General features: G+C 39.6%; 1 protein-coding gene across 38 annotated transcripts in view; it reads left to right on the top strand.

Annotated features, from left to right (window-relative positions):
• The window catches only part of LOC113018650 (protein tyrosine phosphatase receptor type D), a 410,754-nt gene that overhangs the window by 361,376 nt on the left and 33,880 nt on the right, over positions 1-15,498 (top strand). For 12 of the 38 annotated variants that reach the window (XM_026161893.1, XM_026161876.1, XM_026161889.1 and 9 more), the window contains 12 exons: positions 840-848; positions 1,596-1,613; positions 3,596-3,706; positions 4,828-4,839; positions 7,717-7,986; positions 9,114-9,695; positions 10,024-10,169; positions 10,564-10,708; positions 12,439-12,744; positions 13,656-13,849; positions 14,194-14,220; positions 15,254-15,371. In XM_026161893.1, coding sequence (XP_026017678.1) covers positions 840-848; positions 1,596-1,613; positions 3,596-3,706; positions 4,828-4,839; positions 7,717-7,986; positions 9,114-9,695; positions 10,024-10,169; positions 10,564-10,708; positions 12,439-12,744; positions 13,656-13,849; positions 14,194-14,220; positions 15,254-15,371 — 1,938 coding nt within the window. The remainder of the gene's footprint in view (positions 1-839; positions 849-1,595; positions 1,614-3,595; positions 3,707-4,827; positions 4,840-7,716; positions 7,987-9,113; positions 9,696-10,023; positions 10,170-10,563; positions 10,709-12,438; positions 12,745-13,655; positions 13,850-14,193; positions 14,221-15,253; positions 15,372-15,498) is intronic. The other 26 variants (XM_026161908.1, XM_026161906.1, XM_026161909.1 and 23 more) reach the window with 14 other exon arrangements.

The raw sequence follows: 15,498 nt of genomic DNA, 5'->3' as shown, positions 1-15,498 counted from the left end.
GTGACTTTTTTACAATGAATTCTTTTGCTGTTTTCTGTTGATTTCCTTTCCACTGCATTGGTGCAGAATTTTTTAGAACCATTTTCTTCATGTTCTTATGTCTTTTCTTTTAACAATTAATATTCAACATTCGGCTTCATTCAGAATCTGCAACGGAGTGCGCATACTTTTAAAACAAGAAAACACGCTCCCTCCCCCCAAAAAATCAAATGAATGTACTTTTGTCTAAATTTTACTTTCCAAAAGGTATCTTAAACTAATTTGGGGTAGATATTTGCTGTTTTTAAGGCCTTTTACGTTTAAGAAATACATTTAATTTTGGAGACTATTCAGCCACAGTAGTGCGTAAAACTTCGTAAAGCTTTTCCCTCTCCCCTCAGCCCCTTGATTCATTGACTTTAGCAGTCCTTGCTTTAATGTTTAGATGCCAGCTTTGCTTTTTTTGCCTGTGACACACCCCAATATACTCATTATATATATATATATATTTATTCAAGTTTGATTTTAATATCGCAATATAGAACTTATACATACATATAGCCTGCAACTTTATTTAGCAGCTAATATCAGCGCATTAACCTAACTACTTAAATTTTAAGTCTTGTGTGTTTGACCCCCTGTCTTCACAGATTTCACAGCTGTTCTTTGTTAAATCATCGTGTTAACCTTACCTCTTTGCCTACTTGTTTTCAACAGAACTGTGTAGCATTAATCCTTTTTGCTAACGTGCAACTCAGAGTTTATAAAGCATTAACAAAACCTTGTTAACTAAACTTACCTAAAGAATATAATCATATTCTTATGCTGTCTTTCTTCTCTCTATATTTTTAAATCTACAGAATCCTTTGGTAAGTGCTTAGCTCTAAAGCGCACATCACCTCCACTAATTTTCATGTTCCAACAACTATTAAAATGCATGGCATGCATTTTACTAACAGATAGTTTAGTCTCAGGGCTACTACTAGAGGCACATACACTCTCCCCTCACCCCACGGTGTCCTGTCACTACCAGCTGTAGCGTCACCCAATCTGGCGGTTATCCAAAGTTTAGCTTAGCATTGTCATATACTGACCTGGATAATGATCTGTCCTCACATGTTTGTAACTCACTTACTGACCCACCGCTTACTCACTTAATCTTTTAACACCAGCACATCTTAGGCATGGAAATTTAAAGAACCTTTAGAGAGGTGACCAGCTCTTCTTAGCTCAGGTCAAGCAAAGGGATCACACTTTTTTTTCTTTAAGTATCTCTGCTCTCAATCTTACACACCACAAAGTCCTGAAAGTCTTTCCCTTCAGTAGATGGTCTTCAGAAGCCATTGCCACTTCCAAAATGGCACCTCCCCGTGGTACACCAATGTGTCTCTCTGACCAGTGATTTTTCTATGATGAATCCTGTCTTTCTTTGCCAGTAGAGTACAGAAAAAAAAGTTCTTATTCTCTTTCTCTCTCCTTTCTCTTTTCCTGTAGTACCTTTATTTACGTACCCTGTTAAATCTAATTTGATTCTTCTTCCAAAGCCCCCAGCCTCTATCTACACGTACTAATGCTTCTTCTTTCTAATCTTATTTGCATTCATATTATCCACCCAGGTGGTACACCAATAAGAGGTAAGAGTGCTGAACTGACGTTCACAGAATGAAAATAATACAAATTCATTCTTGCTGTCAATCCATCCATTCACTTGAATCACCTCCATTTCTGTCCTGTTTACCAAGACCGAATCCCATTTCATTCATATGGACCTTCCTTCTTATTTGTCCTGTTTCGTTGACTACGTTCGTATTTCATTTTTCTGTCTACGCTTTATTTACTCTTTATGTTCTCGTTTTAAGAGCCCGTTTAGCTCAGTTGCGATATGCTTGCCCTGGCTCGAATAAGCATATCCAATGACAATTATTTTTTTGAACTCTATTTTTTTACGTTTCATTTTTGTTTTCTTTTTGGCCATAGCGAATCATGTGTCCCTCTTTTTGTCCAACTAAAACAACCAAGCATTTTTCCCCCTTAGCTGTTCTTGTTCAGCACTAAAAATATGCACAGATGCTGTGGAATCACGCAGGCATGCTGACGACAACATTGCCTCTCCTCTGCTTTTTTCTCCCAAAGAATTCTTTCTATCTTTGCAAACTATTTTTTTTCCATTTCTTCTATTTGCTTTCCTCTCCTGTACCTCTACAAAAAAGCCCAAACAACCACTTTTTTGATAAAGTTTCTACGGTGCTTTTTTTCTCTTTCACCTATTTTTCTTACTTTTCTTGGGTTTGGAGACTATTTTACTTTTTGACTTTTTTTCTTCAGGGTTTGGGAAGGCAAACAAGTAGAGTCTGGCGAGGACCCGATTGGCTCATTTTTGCCGTGTGACATGGAGCCGGAGAGTTGTTGATGCATAAAGCCATTTTTCCCTGGGTCATGTGACACCACACTGCTGATCCCATTGGTGGATTTTTATGGGTGTCTTTTGTAGCTTTCACAAGCTAAAGCAGTGGCTGGTTACCTTCTTGTCGGCTCAGGCCGGTATTTTGAATTTTGTCTTCTAATACAATTGCATTTTATTTTTCAGCTAAGGGTTGTCAGAAGGTTGTAAGTTGTGTCGACATACATTTCTTCGCTAAGATTTGCATGTCAAAACTTTTGTTACAGAGGGTTATATGGTGCTTTTGCCTTGCATAATACGTTCAATTACATTTTTTCCAGATGTCTCAGCAGCATTTTTCAATTTTTTGGTACGAGCTGCATTTTTTTTGAAAAGTCACTTCATTTAAATGAAGTCCCAAATTATTCTGCAGGCAGAATAATACACCTGATTTGTGATTGAATATGCTAAAGTTCATACCTAAAATTCTTTTGTTCAATTGTCTTCCCTTGTTATGCTGCTTTCTTATACTGTAAACCTCTTTTGTTTGATCCATGTTTCCCTGAAGTAGTATCACTCATCCCCATATTGACCAGTCCAGTGATATGTTGTACATTGACGGGCTTGCCCCTATTTTTCAAAGTGACATTTTTTTTTCCATTGGCGTTAGGATGAGTGTCTTGTTAGAGCCTATAGGTAAAAAAGCTTCTCTTCTTTTTTTTTTTAAGAGATGATTAGGAGGGTAAATATATTAGCGACTGAGTTTGGTGTTATTTTTCTTTTTTTTTCCCTTTGGATTTGGTTGACGATGTGGTTTTTTTTCCTTTCTTTTCTCGTGTTGCTACTTTAGGCTTCTTGAAGGAAACTATTTGCATCGCAGTGTTTTGCCTCACTTACAGTGCGATTGCACAGTCTCGATTTCCCCTCAGCCAGTGGATCAGGCTGTGACAATAAATGATCGAATATAATTTATATAGTTTATAAACATTTTATTCATACATTTAATTGGATATCGATCAATTATAAGGTTCATTTCACTGATCTACTGATGCTTAGAAGGACAAAGAAATCTAGAAATGAAGGGTGCTGACGTTGACCTCCATGAGGTCAAACGAGCCCGTTGCTTTTTTGTTTGTTGTTTTTTTTTGTTTGGTTCTTTTTTGCTTGTGAACTTGATGCTGACGACATAGCTTTAACCAAATATACTTTGCTACCCCGTTTGCTATTCCCAACCAGGAGCCCTCCAGATAGAGCAGAGCGAAGAGTCTGACCAGGGGAAGTATGAATGCGTGGCGACCAACAACGATGGAACCCGCTACTCTGCCCCAGCAAACCTATATGTCAGAGGTAGGAAGCGCGCGTTAAGCACCACCAGCATGCTTCTGTCAAACATTACATTAACTTTCTCTTTACGATTCAAGAGGAATTTTTAAAATTAGCCAATAAAGTCTGCAGGGGCCACATCGTGTGACTCTATTGTAAGTATGCTTGATTTGTTAAGTTTAGGTTTTGGTATTGGTTTGGTCTTTTTGTTTTTGCACTTGACTTACCTGCACTGATTTGAACCTAAAGTGCTCTTTTACATGTTTCTGGCCCTTTTCTCTCGATTATCCTGAATCTAACACTGCTTGCTGTTTTTATCTACTAATTGCTTTTGAAACCTAACTGTTGGAGGCGGATGTCCTCCCTCCCCTCCATCAGCCCTGACTTTTTTTTCCCAGCAGTAAACAGCTCCTTTTTCTACCCACTGGTCAACAATGGAAGGACACCTTTAATCCCATTACCTTTGCTGCTGACGATGAATATGTTAAACCACCAAATTCGAGAGTTTAAACTGGAATATAATATTTCATTATGTAACAGTTGTGAATTTTGTTATCCTGCAATAAAGATGAAATTAGCTGACAAAAGAAAACAGTCACAGCTGCACAGCCTCTGAAATATAAAGCTCATTGGTCTTCTTACTTACTTCTTATTGCACTTAGTATGCAAAGCTTTTTTTCCTTTTATATACAAAACCCACTGTTTTTGCTCCAGTAATCTAGAAACTTTCCATATATATATATATATATATATATATATATATATATATATATATATATATATATATACAGTGCTCTTTAGTCCTATGGGTAGCATTCATTAATTATAGTTTCAAAGTATTTTTTTATAATCATTTTACATTAATATTTACTATATTTGAAGCTAACCACATGACTTGAGCAGACGATATGTTTTTTTTCTTCTTATTTAGGAGGATTGAAATTAGACAGGTTAAGACTTTGCTTGGTAACATTGGTGCTCTTGGGTGCAAGCAGCTTCCTGTGCCCTCCAAACAGAAGGTCCTTCTAATTGTTCAAGTAGCATCTGAACACCTAAAACATGGCCTTTTTACTCTCTGTGTTTCCCTTGTTTTTCTCCTTTCCTTATTTCATTTTGTTCTGCATCAAATTCCCCACATCCCTCAGAGCTGCGAGAAGGTTGGTGTGTTTTTTACTTTTTGAACACAACAGAAACAAGTGTTTTTATTTTATTTATTTTTAGCTACATTTTAGAGACGTTTAAAATGAAAAAAACTGATGTATTACTTTAGCCTTTTTTTTTTCTTTTTTTTGCTCCTTTGAATATTATTTTTCTCTGCTGTACGTTCAGTGTCCATGTTCCCATTGAGAATGCCTCTGGTCCTTGCTTGACTGTCCAATAGGTGGTGCATGTTTTGCATCTTGAGGTGGGGTTTTAGGAATGATATTTGCATCTGTCCGACGGTCTATTTGCATGGTCACCTGTTAATGTTTGGACTAGCCACCCCTTTCCCCCAGCTCCTACCCTGTCAGTGTTCCTGCTTGGTTTCTCTGATAACTAACAGCACAGCAGGGGAATAGGGTAAGGTGGTTAAAAACAAGAAAGAAAAGAACGGAGCTAAATGACAAACAGCATTAGGAAGATCGCTGTCTTTCATTTATCGGTGCTTAGAACTAAAACCACCTCCATTCACGTGGATGTCAAATGTTTCTCTGCATACAAGAGTTTAAGCCTTAGTCTACACAAAAACTTCCCTCTAACAGAAGTCTGTCACAGATAAGAGCATCTTTAACCGAAATCCACCTCTTGTTGTAATTGGAACCAAAGGCAGGCATCAAGCTCTAAAAACAATCCTGCCGTTAGAGATGATCCACTTCCTCAGATGAGGATGTTTCTGCGCAGGAAGTCATGAAAGAATGATGTATTTAGAGCGTTATCCACAAGACTTGACAAATGTAATGATATTCAAATGAGCAGGATAATATTATGTCTGTGGGGAGCGTGATCCAATTGGATATTAATTAAATATTGAGTGAGAGAAACGTTGTATTTAATAATGCAAGCAGTTCCCCTAGATTTCCTGTCTGGAGAGCTGCCGCCTGTTCAACAGAATGGGCTCTGTGAATTAGTAGCAGGCAGCTGCAAGAGCACGTCTGAGTTCTAGTCAAATATAGCACAAGTAACTAGCTTAGACTCAGCGTAAGTGTAACTGCAAATATTCCTATAATCTTTAGAAGTGATTTATTCCTTCATTTATTTCTTCAAGGTTTGCTAAATAATTTATTGAGTAATCTATTTTGAATTCCATGAGCAGTAACACTGACTTTACGTTTTATTTAAATCCTTGCTAGAAGTTGTACAACAGCACCTGGTAGCACCAGCCTCATTTCCTTTGTGCCTACGTCCCCTGGATAAACCTGAGTGCTAAGATGATGTTATCTTCTTTTGTGGCTCTCTGTTCTCCCTTAGCTTGTGCTAGCCGCAGTTAGAGCAGTGTAACAGTGTCAGGCTAACCTCTCCATTTACACCGAGTGACACAATGTCTTCCCTCTGACCCTGTTACTGCTTCTTTTGCCCCCGCAGCCCCCTTTCCCTAGACTCCCTCATGTGGTTGCCTCCTAAAGCCAACATTGTTCTTGTATGCATGATTGATTCTTGCTCTCCTCCAGAAGGCCTCGATACCATTCATGTGTTACCGGCGTCACACATTAACATTCATCTTTTATTGGAGCAAACCTGCACAATTAAGAGTAATTTAATCTAACAATATTTTTAAAAAGAGTTGCCGTAAGAGTGAAATGTATCACATTTTTGCAGGAATAGCACATTATAATGCATTATTGATGTGCTGCAAAACTAGTTTCGGAGGTTTCATTGTATTAGTGAAGAAAAAAAGTAAAATTACATTGAGAGAGGGGATATTCCCTCCCAGATCCCAAGCAGATACAATGCCGATATTTGATGATTTAACCCTACAGTATATCGGCCGATACTTTTCTTTCAGACAGATTTCTGTAACATTTGCTTATGCCTAGTTATTTATCACTCCTTGTTAGTAGTTTTTATTTAATAAGCTTTTATTTTTAAAATAAGTCTTTAATCTGCTGATTGTTTGCAGAGTTCCCTCTAGTGGACAAATTATGCAACATCATTATATATGCTGATACCGATATAAGAGCCAATAGCTGATATTGACCGATAAGTTGGCTGCACCAATGCATTGTTCGAACCCTGCAGATGCATCCGTCTTTAAGTGTGTTACCCTCCTTTTAGGATTGAATCCTTTCCTATAAATCCCTAACATGGCACATCATTTCACAGCTGTCAAACTGAATGACGTTTCTTAGCCCTTTCTGTCAAAATGTACTGAGAGGCGTATAGTCATACTGAAAACAGTTTGAATTAGCATCATAAATGATTTTGATTCGTTCCCAGGCATGGATTGAATTGTAGGATCACTAACTGTAATTATTCATGCTTTGAGCGGCAGTATAACTACTCCCCTTAATAAATTTCACATTTATCTGAGGTGTATAGCACAGTCAGTTACCTTTTTAGCCATCTTTATAGCATTGTTAACAGTGCATTGTAGTGACCTTAAAAACACGAGACACTTTTCCCGTTTGTCGCGCGTGAAGCCTTTAAGTGTATGACCTACATGTCCATGTGATGTGAGAATGTGATGCGGCACATTATCTCACATCAGCTGGAAGTTTGCAGCCTGAAAGTTGTTTGTTTGCACACAACTGTGGAGTGCTGTCGACTCTCCAGCACTTTGTGCAGTTCTGTACATCCGTACTGATGGTGATGCAGTTTTTTTGTGCATGGTGCTTGTGTTGTTGTTAATCCATTCGCCACTTAATCGAAGTCTCGGATCGCATGAGAACATTCATAAATGGAGAAATCTTAGAGAATTTGACACTATTAAACATTTAAGAGTCTGTTAATATTCTCATTAAAGAATTTTTTCTTCTTTTTGGGGTGAATGCCGTTTTTCTGCAAAGGTTTCCCCAGATTCTGCCTGGTTTTCATGCTATTTTTTTGTCTTTTTTTAGTGCGACGGGTGCCACCGCGATTCTCCATTCCACCTACAGACAATGAGATCATGCCTGGCGGCAGTGTCAATATCACATGTGTAGCTGTGGGCTCCCCCATGCCATATGTCAAGTGGATGATGGGAGCTGAGGATCTTACGCCGGAAGACGATATGCCCATTGGACGTAACGTCTTGGAGCTTACGGACGTACGGCAATCGGCCAATTACACATGTGTAGCCATGTCAACCCTCGGGGTGATAGAGGCTGCGGCACAGATAACAGTGAAAGGTACATGTGCCTTTAATTCTTCTTCTAATACTGTAATTAAAGACTGTAATTTTCATAGAAATGCCAATGCTAGAGGCAAAGGTATTAATAGTTCAGTTCTTAGAGTGTGTATTTACTTCAAAATACAGTATGTCTCCAGTTTGCAGCTAATATTTGTTAGTAATCTATCCGAGCAGCGACTACTGGCAGTGCTTTAAAGGAACTTATTTACCTCACACTGCCACGATAAGTCATCTGTAGAGGATTCCTTAAAGCTTTAGACAAGCCCTGGCACCAGCCTCGGTGCATTAGATGCCAGGCTGAGAATATAGTGAAGTGCTTATCTCTCAGCTGGAGAGCTACAGAGCCAAAAGCGCACCATTTCTGCAAGCAATTTGTAAGAAAGGAGGGGGCATGTTAGAGAATGAAACATAGTGAGTATACTTTGGTGTAGACATGGTACTTATCTGTGCGTAATCATATCTACACTGCAGTGTGTCAGAAAGATACCCCCGATTGGTGCCGCCATGTTTACGAGCACACCGGGGACAGAGCCACGCACACAGACATTCAGCTTTGTTTTTCCAAGACACAACACAGAGATATTAGTCACAATATAACCCTCTGGCAGGAGCTCCCCCAAAAGCATACTTCAGATGGTGTATAAAGACAATCTATTGCCCTGATATCTTTTTGCCATGTGCCACGGTGTGGGGAATTAAAGTAATAAATTTACCTGTTTAATTATTAAAGTGATAAACACTGGGAAACCCAAGATTAACGACAACATCGCTCCGAAATGCCGAACGTGGAGTGTACAAGCCTTAAATCTCACTCATTAGATGATATGTCGCTTTTTTCTTCTTCTTTTTTTTTACACGACTGTAAACTAGGAAAACTAAAGTAATATTAAGACTATCCACCCACCTAATCGAATACGCACAACACAGTCTCTTATGACTCCACATACACTGTGGCTCATCACTTTCATGTGCAGCGGTCTGGTAAATGAAAGTTATCAATAAAAGTCAACCATCAACAAATTAAAATAAAGTCTCTACGGCATGTACAATAAATTCCTCTACCAATATGTGACTTTTGTGTGTTTTGCATTTTTATTAATATTCATTCTATAATTATCATCACAGCGTTGCCCAAGGCTCCTGGTATTCCTGTAGTGGAAGAGCGCACAGCCACAAGCATAACATTGGCTTGGGACTCTGGCAACCCTGAACCAATTTCCTACTACATCATCCAGCACAAGTCCAAGTACTCGGATGAGTTGTACAAAGAGATTGATGGCGTAGCCACCACTAGGTACAGCGTCGGGGGCCTCAGCCCCTACTCCGACTATGAGTTTCGGGTGGTGGCGGTAAACAACATCGGCCGAGGGCCACCCAGCGAGAGCATTGAGGCCAAAACTGCTGAGCAGGCACCCAGCACCGCACCGAGGCAGGTCCGAGGTCACATGATGAGCGCCACCACAGCGTTCATCCAGTGGGATGAGCCAGAGGAGGCCAACGGACAGATCACGGGCTACCGAGTCTACTACACCATGGATCCCAGCCAGCACCCCAACCACTGGGAGAAGCAGATCGTCCGGGGGTCTAATATTGCCACCATTCAGGGCCTCATCCCAAATAAGACCTACTATATCAAAATTTTAGCCTACACTTCAGTGGGTGATGGGCCTCTTTCTCCAGATCTTCAAATCATTGCAAAGACCGGAGGTGGGTTTGTTTTTAAATCATTAAGAAAAAAAAACGGCAACAGACAATGAATGAAAATACAAAACCGGAAAAAGGCTGCTAAAAAGTATCGTTGCTCTTAACCCCGCAATGAAAATTTTGAGTGTGAAAAACATTTTTAGCCAGTAATCTTAAGTGAGAAGGAGCGATTCAAATGCCTCGTTGTTTATGTCTCACGAAAAAGTCCTGTGAAGACTATCGCAATAACTCAACCGCCAAGTGGCGTGTGTGTGTGCACGCGTGACTCGGATGAGAGTGGATAGTGCAAGACACGACGAGTAATGAATTCATCTCTTCACTCTAATTTCAGTTCCGTCCCAACCAACCGACTTCAAAGGAGAAGCCAAATCAGAAACGAGCATTTTGCTGTCGTGGAACGCTCAGACGCAAACCGGACAAGAAAATCAAGTGACAGGATACGAGCTTTTATACAGAAAGAGAGATGACAAAGAGGAGGTAATTACTTTCTAATATTAAGCTATTTTGCTAAGACTTAAGAGTCCATAATGCTCCTTAACACATTAATAAGGTTCCAACCATTTTTGGGATTATTGTGTTTAATAATATTATTATTTGCCTACTTATCATGTTATTAGTCTGCATAGTTGATCTATCCTTACCAAGTAAATGCACGAATATGCAGTTGTTCCACTGTTAAACTTCTAAGATATTGTTTATTTCAGAGGTTTAACTATGGATATAACTGTTATTGGTAAAATCTGTGACTTCAGTGAGACAATAGCTCAAATTAAAGCTGTCTTAGTAAAACCTATCATTTGATTTTCCTTCTGTTCTGCTGTAGTTTAACGAATCTTATACACAAAGTGACAATGCCACCCTTTCCTCCCAGAAACGAGTCAGCTTTGAGCCGACAACAACGTACCTACTGAAGGACTTGAAGCCCTTCACTACTTACACTTTTCGGCTGGCTGCCCGAAGTAAACACGGAGTTGGAGCTTACACCAATGAAATCTCTGCAGAAACTCCACAGACACGTAGGTCTTCTTCCTTATCTGACAGGGTTGAAACTATCTGGGAAGGAACACATTTTCAAATGCATTCAAAGTTTTATGTGGGCCGCAAAAAAAATAAAAAATAAAAAATCGAAGATGTGACAAAAATGTCAGAAAGGTCCTTCTGAGCACAGATAAACCAAATAAGATTTTTCCCCCTTTAAATGTTTGATGCATTTGAAAATAGCAAAGCTGTAAACACTTAAAATGGAAAATCAGTGTAACAAAATCTACCTGACCATGCTGTATCCCCCTCCCCCTTTGAAAAGGTTGCATGGGCAGTGTACCCGGGGCTTTCCTGTAAAGTCAGGAGACGAGGTTATAAAAAAAACTGCGGGCTCTCCACCTTTGTTGTGCAAAAACAGACGTAAATGAATGATAAAGCCTTGAATTATTTATGTGAATGCCCACATCTGTGTCTCCTTTTTTTTCTCCTAAATGAAAGGGCATAGCTGGCCTTTAGGAAGCCTTGTCTCCTGAAATTGCATGTCAGCCAAAAAATAGGAGAATAGAAATGTTTTGGAGTCTGTCTGAGCTTTCTATGTGGCTACAACGGAGAGAACCAAAGCAACTTTTTTTTCCATTTTCTTCAAGAACTCTCACCTTAATACTCAATTCAGATTTGAACGAAGAGCGTTCATGAGTTTCAATATCATAGAAAGCTCAAAGCGAGTACTGCCTTTGTAGTTAGGGACATGTTCACCCGAAAGACCTCAGATTTATGCAGCTGGTTAAAATTGGGGGAGGGGGTAAAAACAAAAATTGGAAATGCAGAGAATTACCAGCCTTAGATTTCTTATAGAAAAATAAATGAATGTTTTTAAAAAGAAGAGGAAACTTCTGTGTATCTGACCTAAATCTGAGGGCTTTGAAAGACAAGGGCAGGGATCAGGTAGGTATAAAAGATCACAAGTTTTAACTTGGCTCAGATGATGTAGTAAATGATGTAGTTAACTTGGAAAGAACAGTGCATGCCAATGTTATCAGAATGTAATAAATCAGTCATGTCTCCTTGGGAAGTTCTCTGTTGTACAATCAGGCTTTTACCACAAACCAACAGGCTTCGGAAAGGTTGGTGACAAACACAATATATATTTTTTTCTATTTTTAAAAATAGTTACAGCATCAACCTTTATGTTTTTGGATTGATGGTAACTGCTTGCCAAATTTTTCTTAGTCTGTTTTAAGATGGTTTAACTTACATGTCATCTGAAGTAGGTGTAGCTTCATTTTTCCTTTCATATTTACGGGATCTAAGAATATTAGAATATGTGATTTTTGTCTTCTTTGTTTTTATAAAAAAATTTTTGTTCATGACAAAGGTAGGTTACATATGGTAAATCAGTCCATTTAATTTTCCCAGTCACCACCATCCATTCATCACGAGTTGGTACACTTTTGTGTTTGTCGTTACCTTTCGTTTTGCCTTTATTTGTGTATTCCACGTTTCACTGATTTAAAATGTTTTTGATTTACCCACGTGTCCTTGTGCTTTTGCCTCATTTTTTTTATCATTTTATTTCCCTCTTCTTTTTTTCCCTTGGTTTGGTCAATTCTACCATCATCACCCTGAAAAAAACAAAAAACTGAAACTCCTTTCAAAACACAAAATCCCCCCAAAAAAAAAAAAATCCAACCCAATGAATGGCCTCACCAAAACCCACCAAAACCAAACCCCAAAAAACCTGCTCCAAATCCAACCCGACAACCAGAACCCTCGGGCCCACCTCAGGAAGTCAAGTGCTATAGCCCCAGCTCCACCAACATCCTGGTAAGTTGGCGGCCACCACCTGTCGAATTACAAAACGGGATCATAACGCAATACGCCATCCAGTACGCTGCGACCGAAGGGGAGGACGCGACTACTCGTCAAATCGTCAACATCCCTCCGGAAAGCACCCAGTACCTTTTGGAAAACTTGGAAAAATGGACAGAGTACCGTGTGACTGTCACTGCTCATACAGATGTTGGAGCAGGACCGGAGAGCCTGCCGCAGGTCATCCGCACAGAGGAGGATGGTATGTGTTCGCTAAAACAAAGCTCCAGCTGCAATTCCAGTCTACCCTTCTTAACCTACCCTGTCAAATACTAACAGCCTTGCCTATATCTACAAACCCCCCTCTTCTCTTCTACCCTCTCTGCCTGCTTCTAATATGACTGTCGACACTCAGTTCTTTTAACCCTATTTTTGGACAATGCTTTTTTAAAAGAAAAGAAACTCACTTTGCAAAAAGCACAATTTTTTGGCTTTTTTATATCCCCCACCTCGTACGCTGCTCAATTTCAACACATGGTATGGCATTTTCAGCAGAAGGCCTCCAAACTTCCAGTCCCAACTGTCATTTTTGAAACTTTTACCGAATGTCATCGTATTTTTCACTTTTTTCTTTTTTTTTTGAGAACTTGACAAATTGAGGACAGTGGGCAAAACAAAAGGTGGAAGATTTTTTTTGAAGGCCATTTTTTAAAAAGTTTTTTTTGTCTCTCGTCATGTGATACAGTCATTTTTAACCCATTTTTTTTTCTTGCTCCATAGCCAAAATTCTTGCCGTGCTTCAAGCAGTCGAAACTCTTGAAGCCTCCTTTGGCTCCACTTTTCTATTTTGGCAAAAAGGCATTTTTATTCCATGTTTTTAAAATCCACTCTACCCATTTTTAATGTTTCGACATTAGGTCAGTTGTCAGACCTGTTTTTGCGGTTGGTTTTTACCCCCCCCCTCCTTACCATTGTTGAAATATTGATGTCATGCAGTGCTTGTTGCAGTTTGCTGCACTTTTGTGATTTTTATTTTTTATTTTTTTGGTCACTGCAGCATTTTGCGCTTCGGCTTTGGGCGAGATTCAAAAAAAAAGAGAGAGAAAAAAAAGGGGGTGAAGGGGTTCTCTATAATTTTCACCTTTTTTCTTCTATCCCATGGTGTTCCTCCAGTTCCTAGCGGGCCACCTCGTAAAGTTGAGGTGGAGGCTGTCAACTCCTCATCAATTAAAGTGATCTGGCGTTCACCGATGCCCACCAAGCAGCACGGTCAGATCCGAGGGTACCAGGTGCACTATGTCAGGATGGTTAATGGGGAGCCCACAGGACAGCCAGCCATCAAGGACATCCTGATTGATGATGCCCAGGTACAACACCCCCACCCCACCCTCAGCCAGCCACCACCACATCTGAGACACATAATGTTTTTCTCACTCACAATTACAAACTATTGTTATGTAAGCCTGATTATTTATTCAGCTTAGTTGTAACTTGTTTTGCCACTAATGAGAATTCAGTTGGACACACAAGCTTGTTTATCTGTATATGGATGATCATTTCTGCTTTTGCTGTAAATATTCTATGAAAAAATTGTATTTAATTTATTTAGTGGCTGTAGACAAACACTGTGTGTGCATTTTATTTCCAGTGATTAGTGTCTATGCCTTATTTGTTGTCTCTTTTTCTCTCCATGTTCTGATCTCAAAATCAGTGGGAATATGATGATACAACTGATCATGTGAGTAGATCAACTTCACGAAATACAAATGTTTTCTGCTGCTGTCAACCTCTGCATGCCCGTACATATGTTAACTAATAGGTTGAGTGTTATTTCATCTTTAATAACTGCAGAAAGGAAGCTCATCTGAAGCTTACCAAACTACAAGTGCTGATGAACAAAACATAACATGAAATAAAATTTGAACTTTTGTAGTTATTTGTTAAGTAAAGCTTTTCACTGTGATCCCTGTCAAGTCACACATGCTTCGAGCTGAAGTATATGTGATGCAGCATGTCAAAACCAGGTCAAATAATAATACAGAGAAAATACAGAGAGAACCCCAACAATCAAACAACCCCTCAGAGGAAGCACTTGGCAACAGTGGGAAAGAAAAACTCCCTTTTAACAGGAAGAAACCTCTGGCAGAACCAGGCTCAGGAAGGTGCAGCCATCTGGTTGGGGGTGACGTTTTCGTTTATTTTTGGTGACTTTTTAACTTCAAGATGTCAAACTGTGTTGGCCCTTTGAATTATTGTGGTTTACTCATGTGCAAATGGATAAATAGTCACGTGTAGTATTTTGGAAATGGTTAAACTTCAGATAAAAACTCAACTAGGCTTAAAAGAAGCTGCTGATCAAGCACAATTCACCTTCTACAGACGGAAAAGTTGCCACCATCACCAAAGGGGTAAATCTCGCTGGGCGAACAGCCCGGTCACACCCCCAGCCAACTGCTGCTGCGCTCAGTAGGGTCTCTTCCTGTCAGCGAGGAGGGAGAGACGATTTGCAAAGAGCTGTTTATCTGACAGTGAAGTCAAGATAATAAACACTGGAAATATTGGAAAGAAAGGTTGTTCCTGATTGTGTTGTTGCTTGGCTACAGCTGGGATTCTCGATCTGCATCTTTGGCCAGCTGTTTAGCGTGCTGCCTCACATATGCTAAAGGAATGCGTTCGTGAAGGTTATTTTAATATCACATCCCACTTCTGTTTGCTTGCATCTGCATAATAACACATGAGCATCCTGCAACTCAAGTCTTGTGTCTTCACAGGAAATGATCATCACAGAACTGCAGGCTGAGACCACGTATTCTGTTACTGTCGCAGCCTTCACGACAAAGGGCGACGGTGCACGCAGCAAGCCCAAGCTGATCACCACCACTGGTGCAGGTAACGGAACCATCACTGCTGACACATCTCCACTTTGCAATGCTATAGTATTGCATCTAATAACAATCAAACTATTATGTAATATCCTAAGCATTATTTACACTTGTCAGTGAGCACGAATACAGCT

This window comes from Astatotilapia calliptera, chromosome 3, assembly GCF_900246225.1.
Source record: "Astatotilapia calliptera chromosome 3, fAstCal1.2, whole genome shotgun sequence".
In the NCBI taxonomy this organism is placed as follows: domain Eukaryota; kingdom Metazoa; phylum Chordata; class Actinopteri; order Cichliformes; family Cichlidae; genus Astatotilapia; species Astatotilapia calliptera.
The sequence above is the reverse complement of the archived record's forward strand: the minus strand, read 5'-3'. Positions and strand labels throughout refer to the sequence as shown.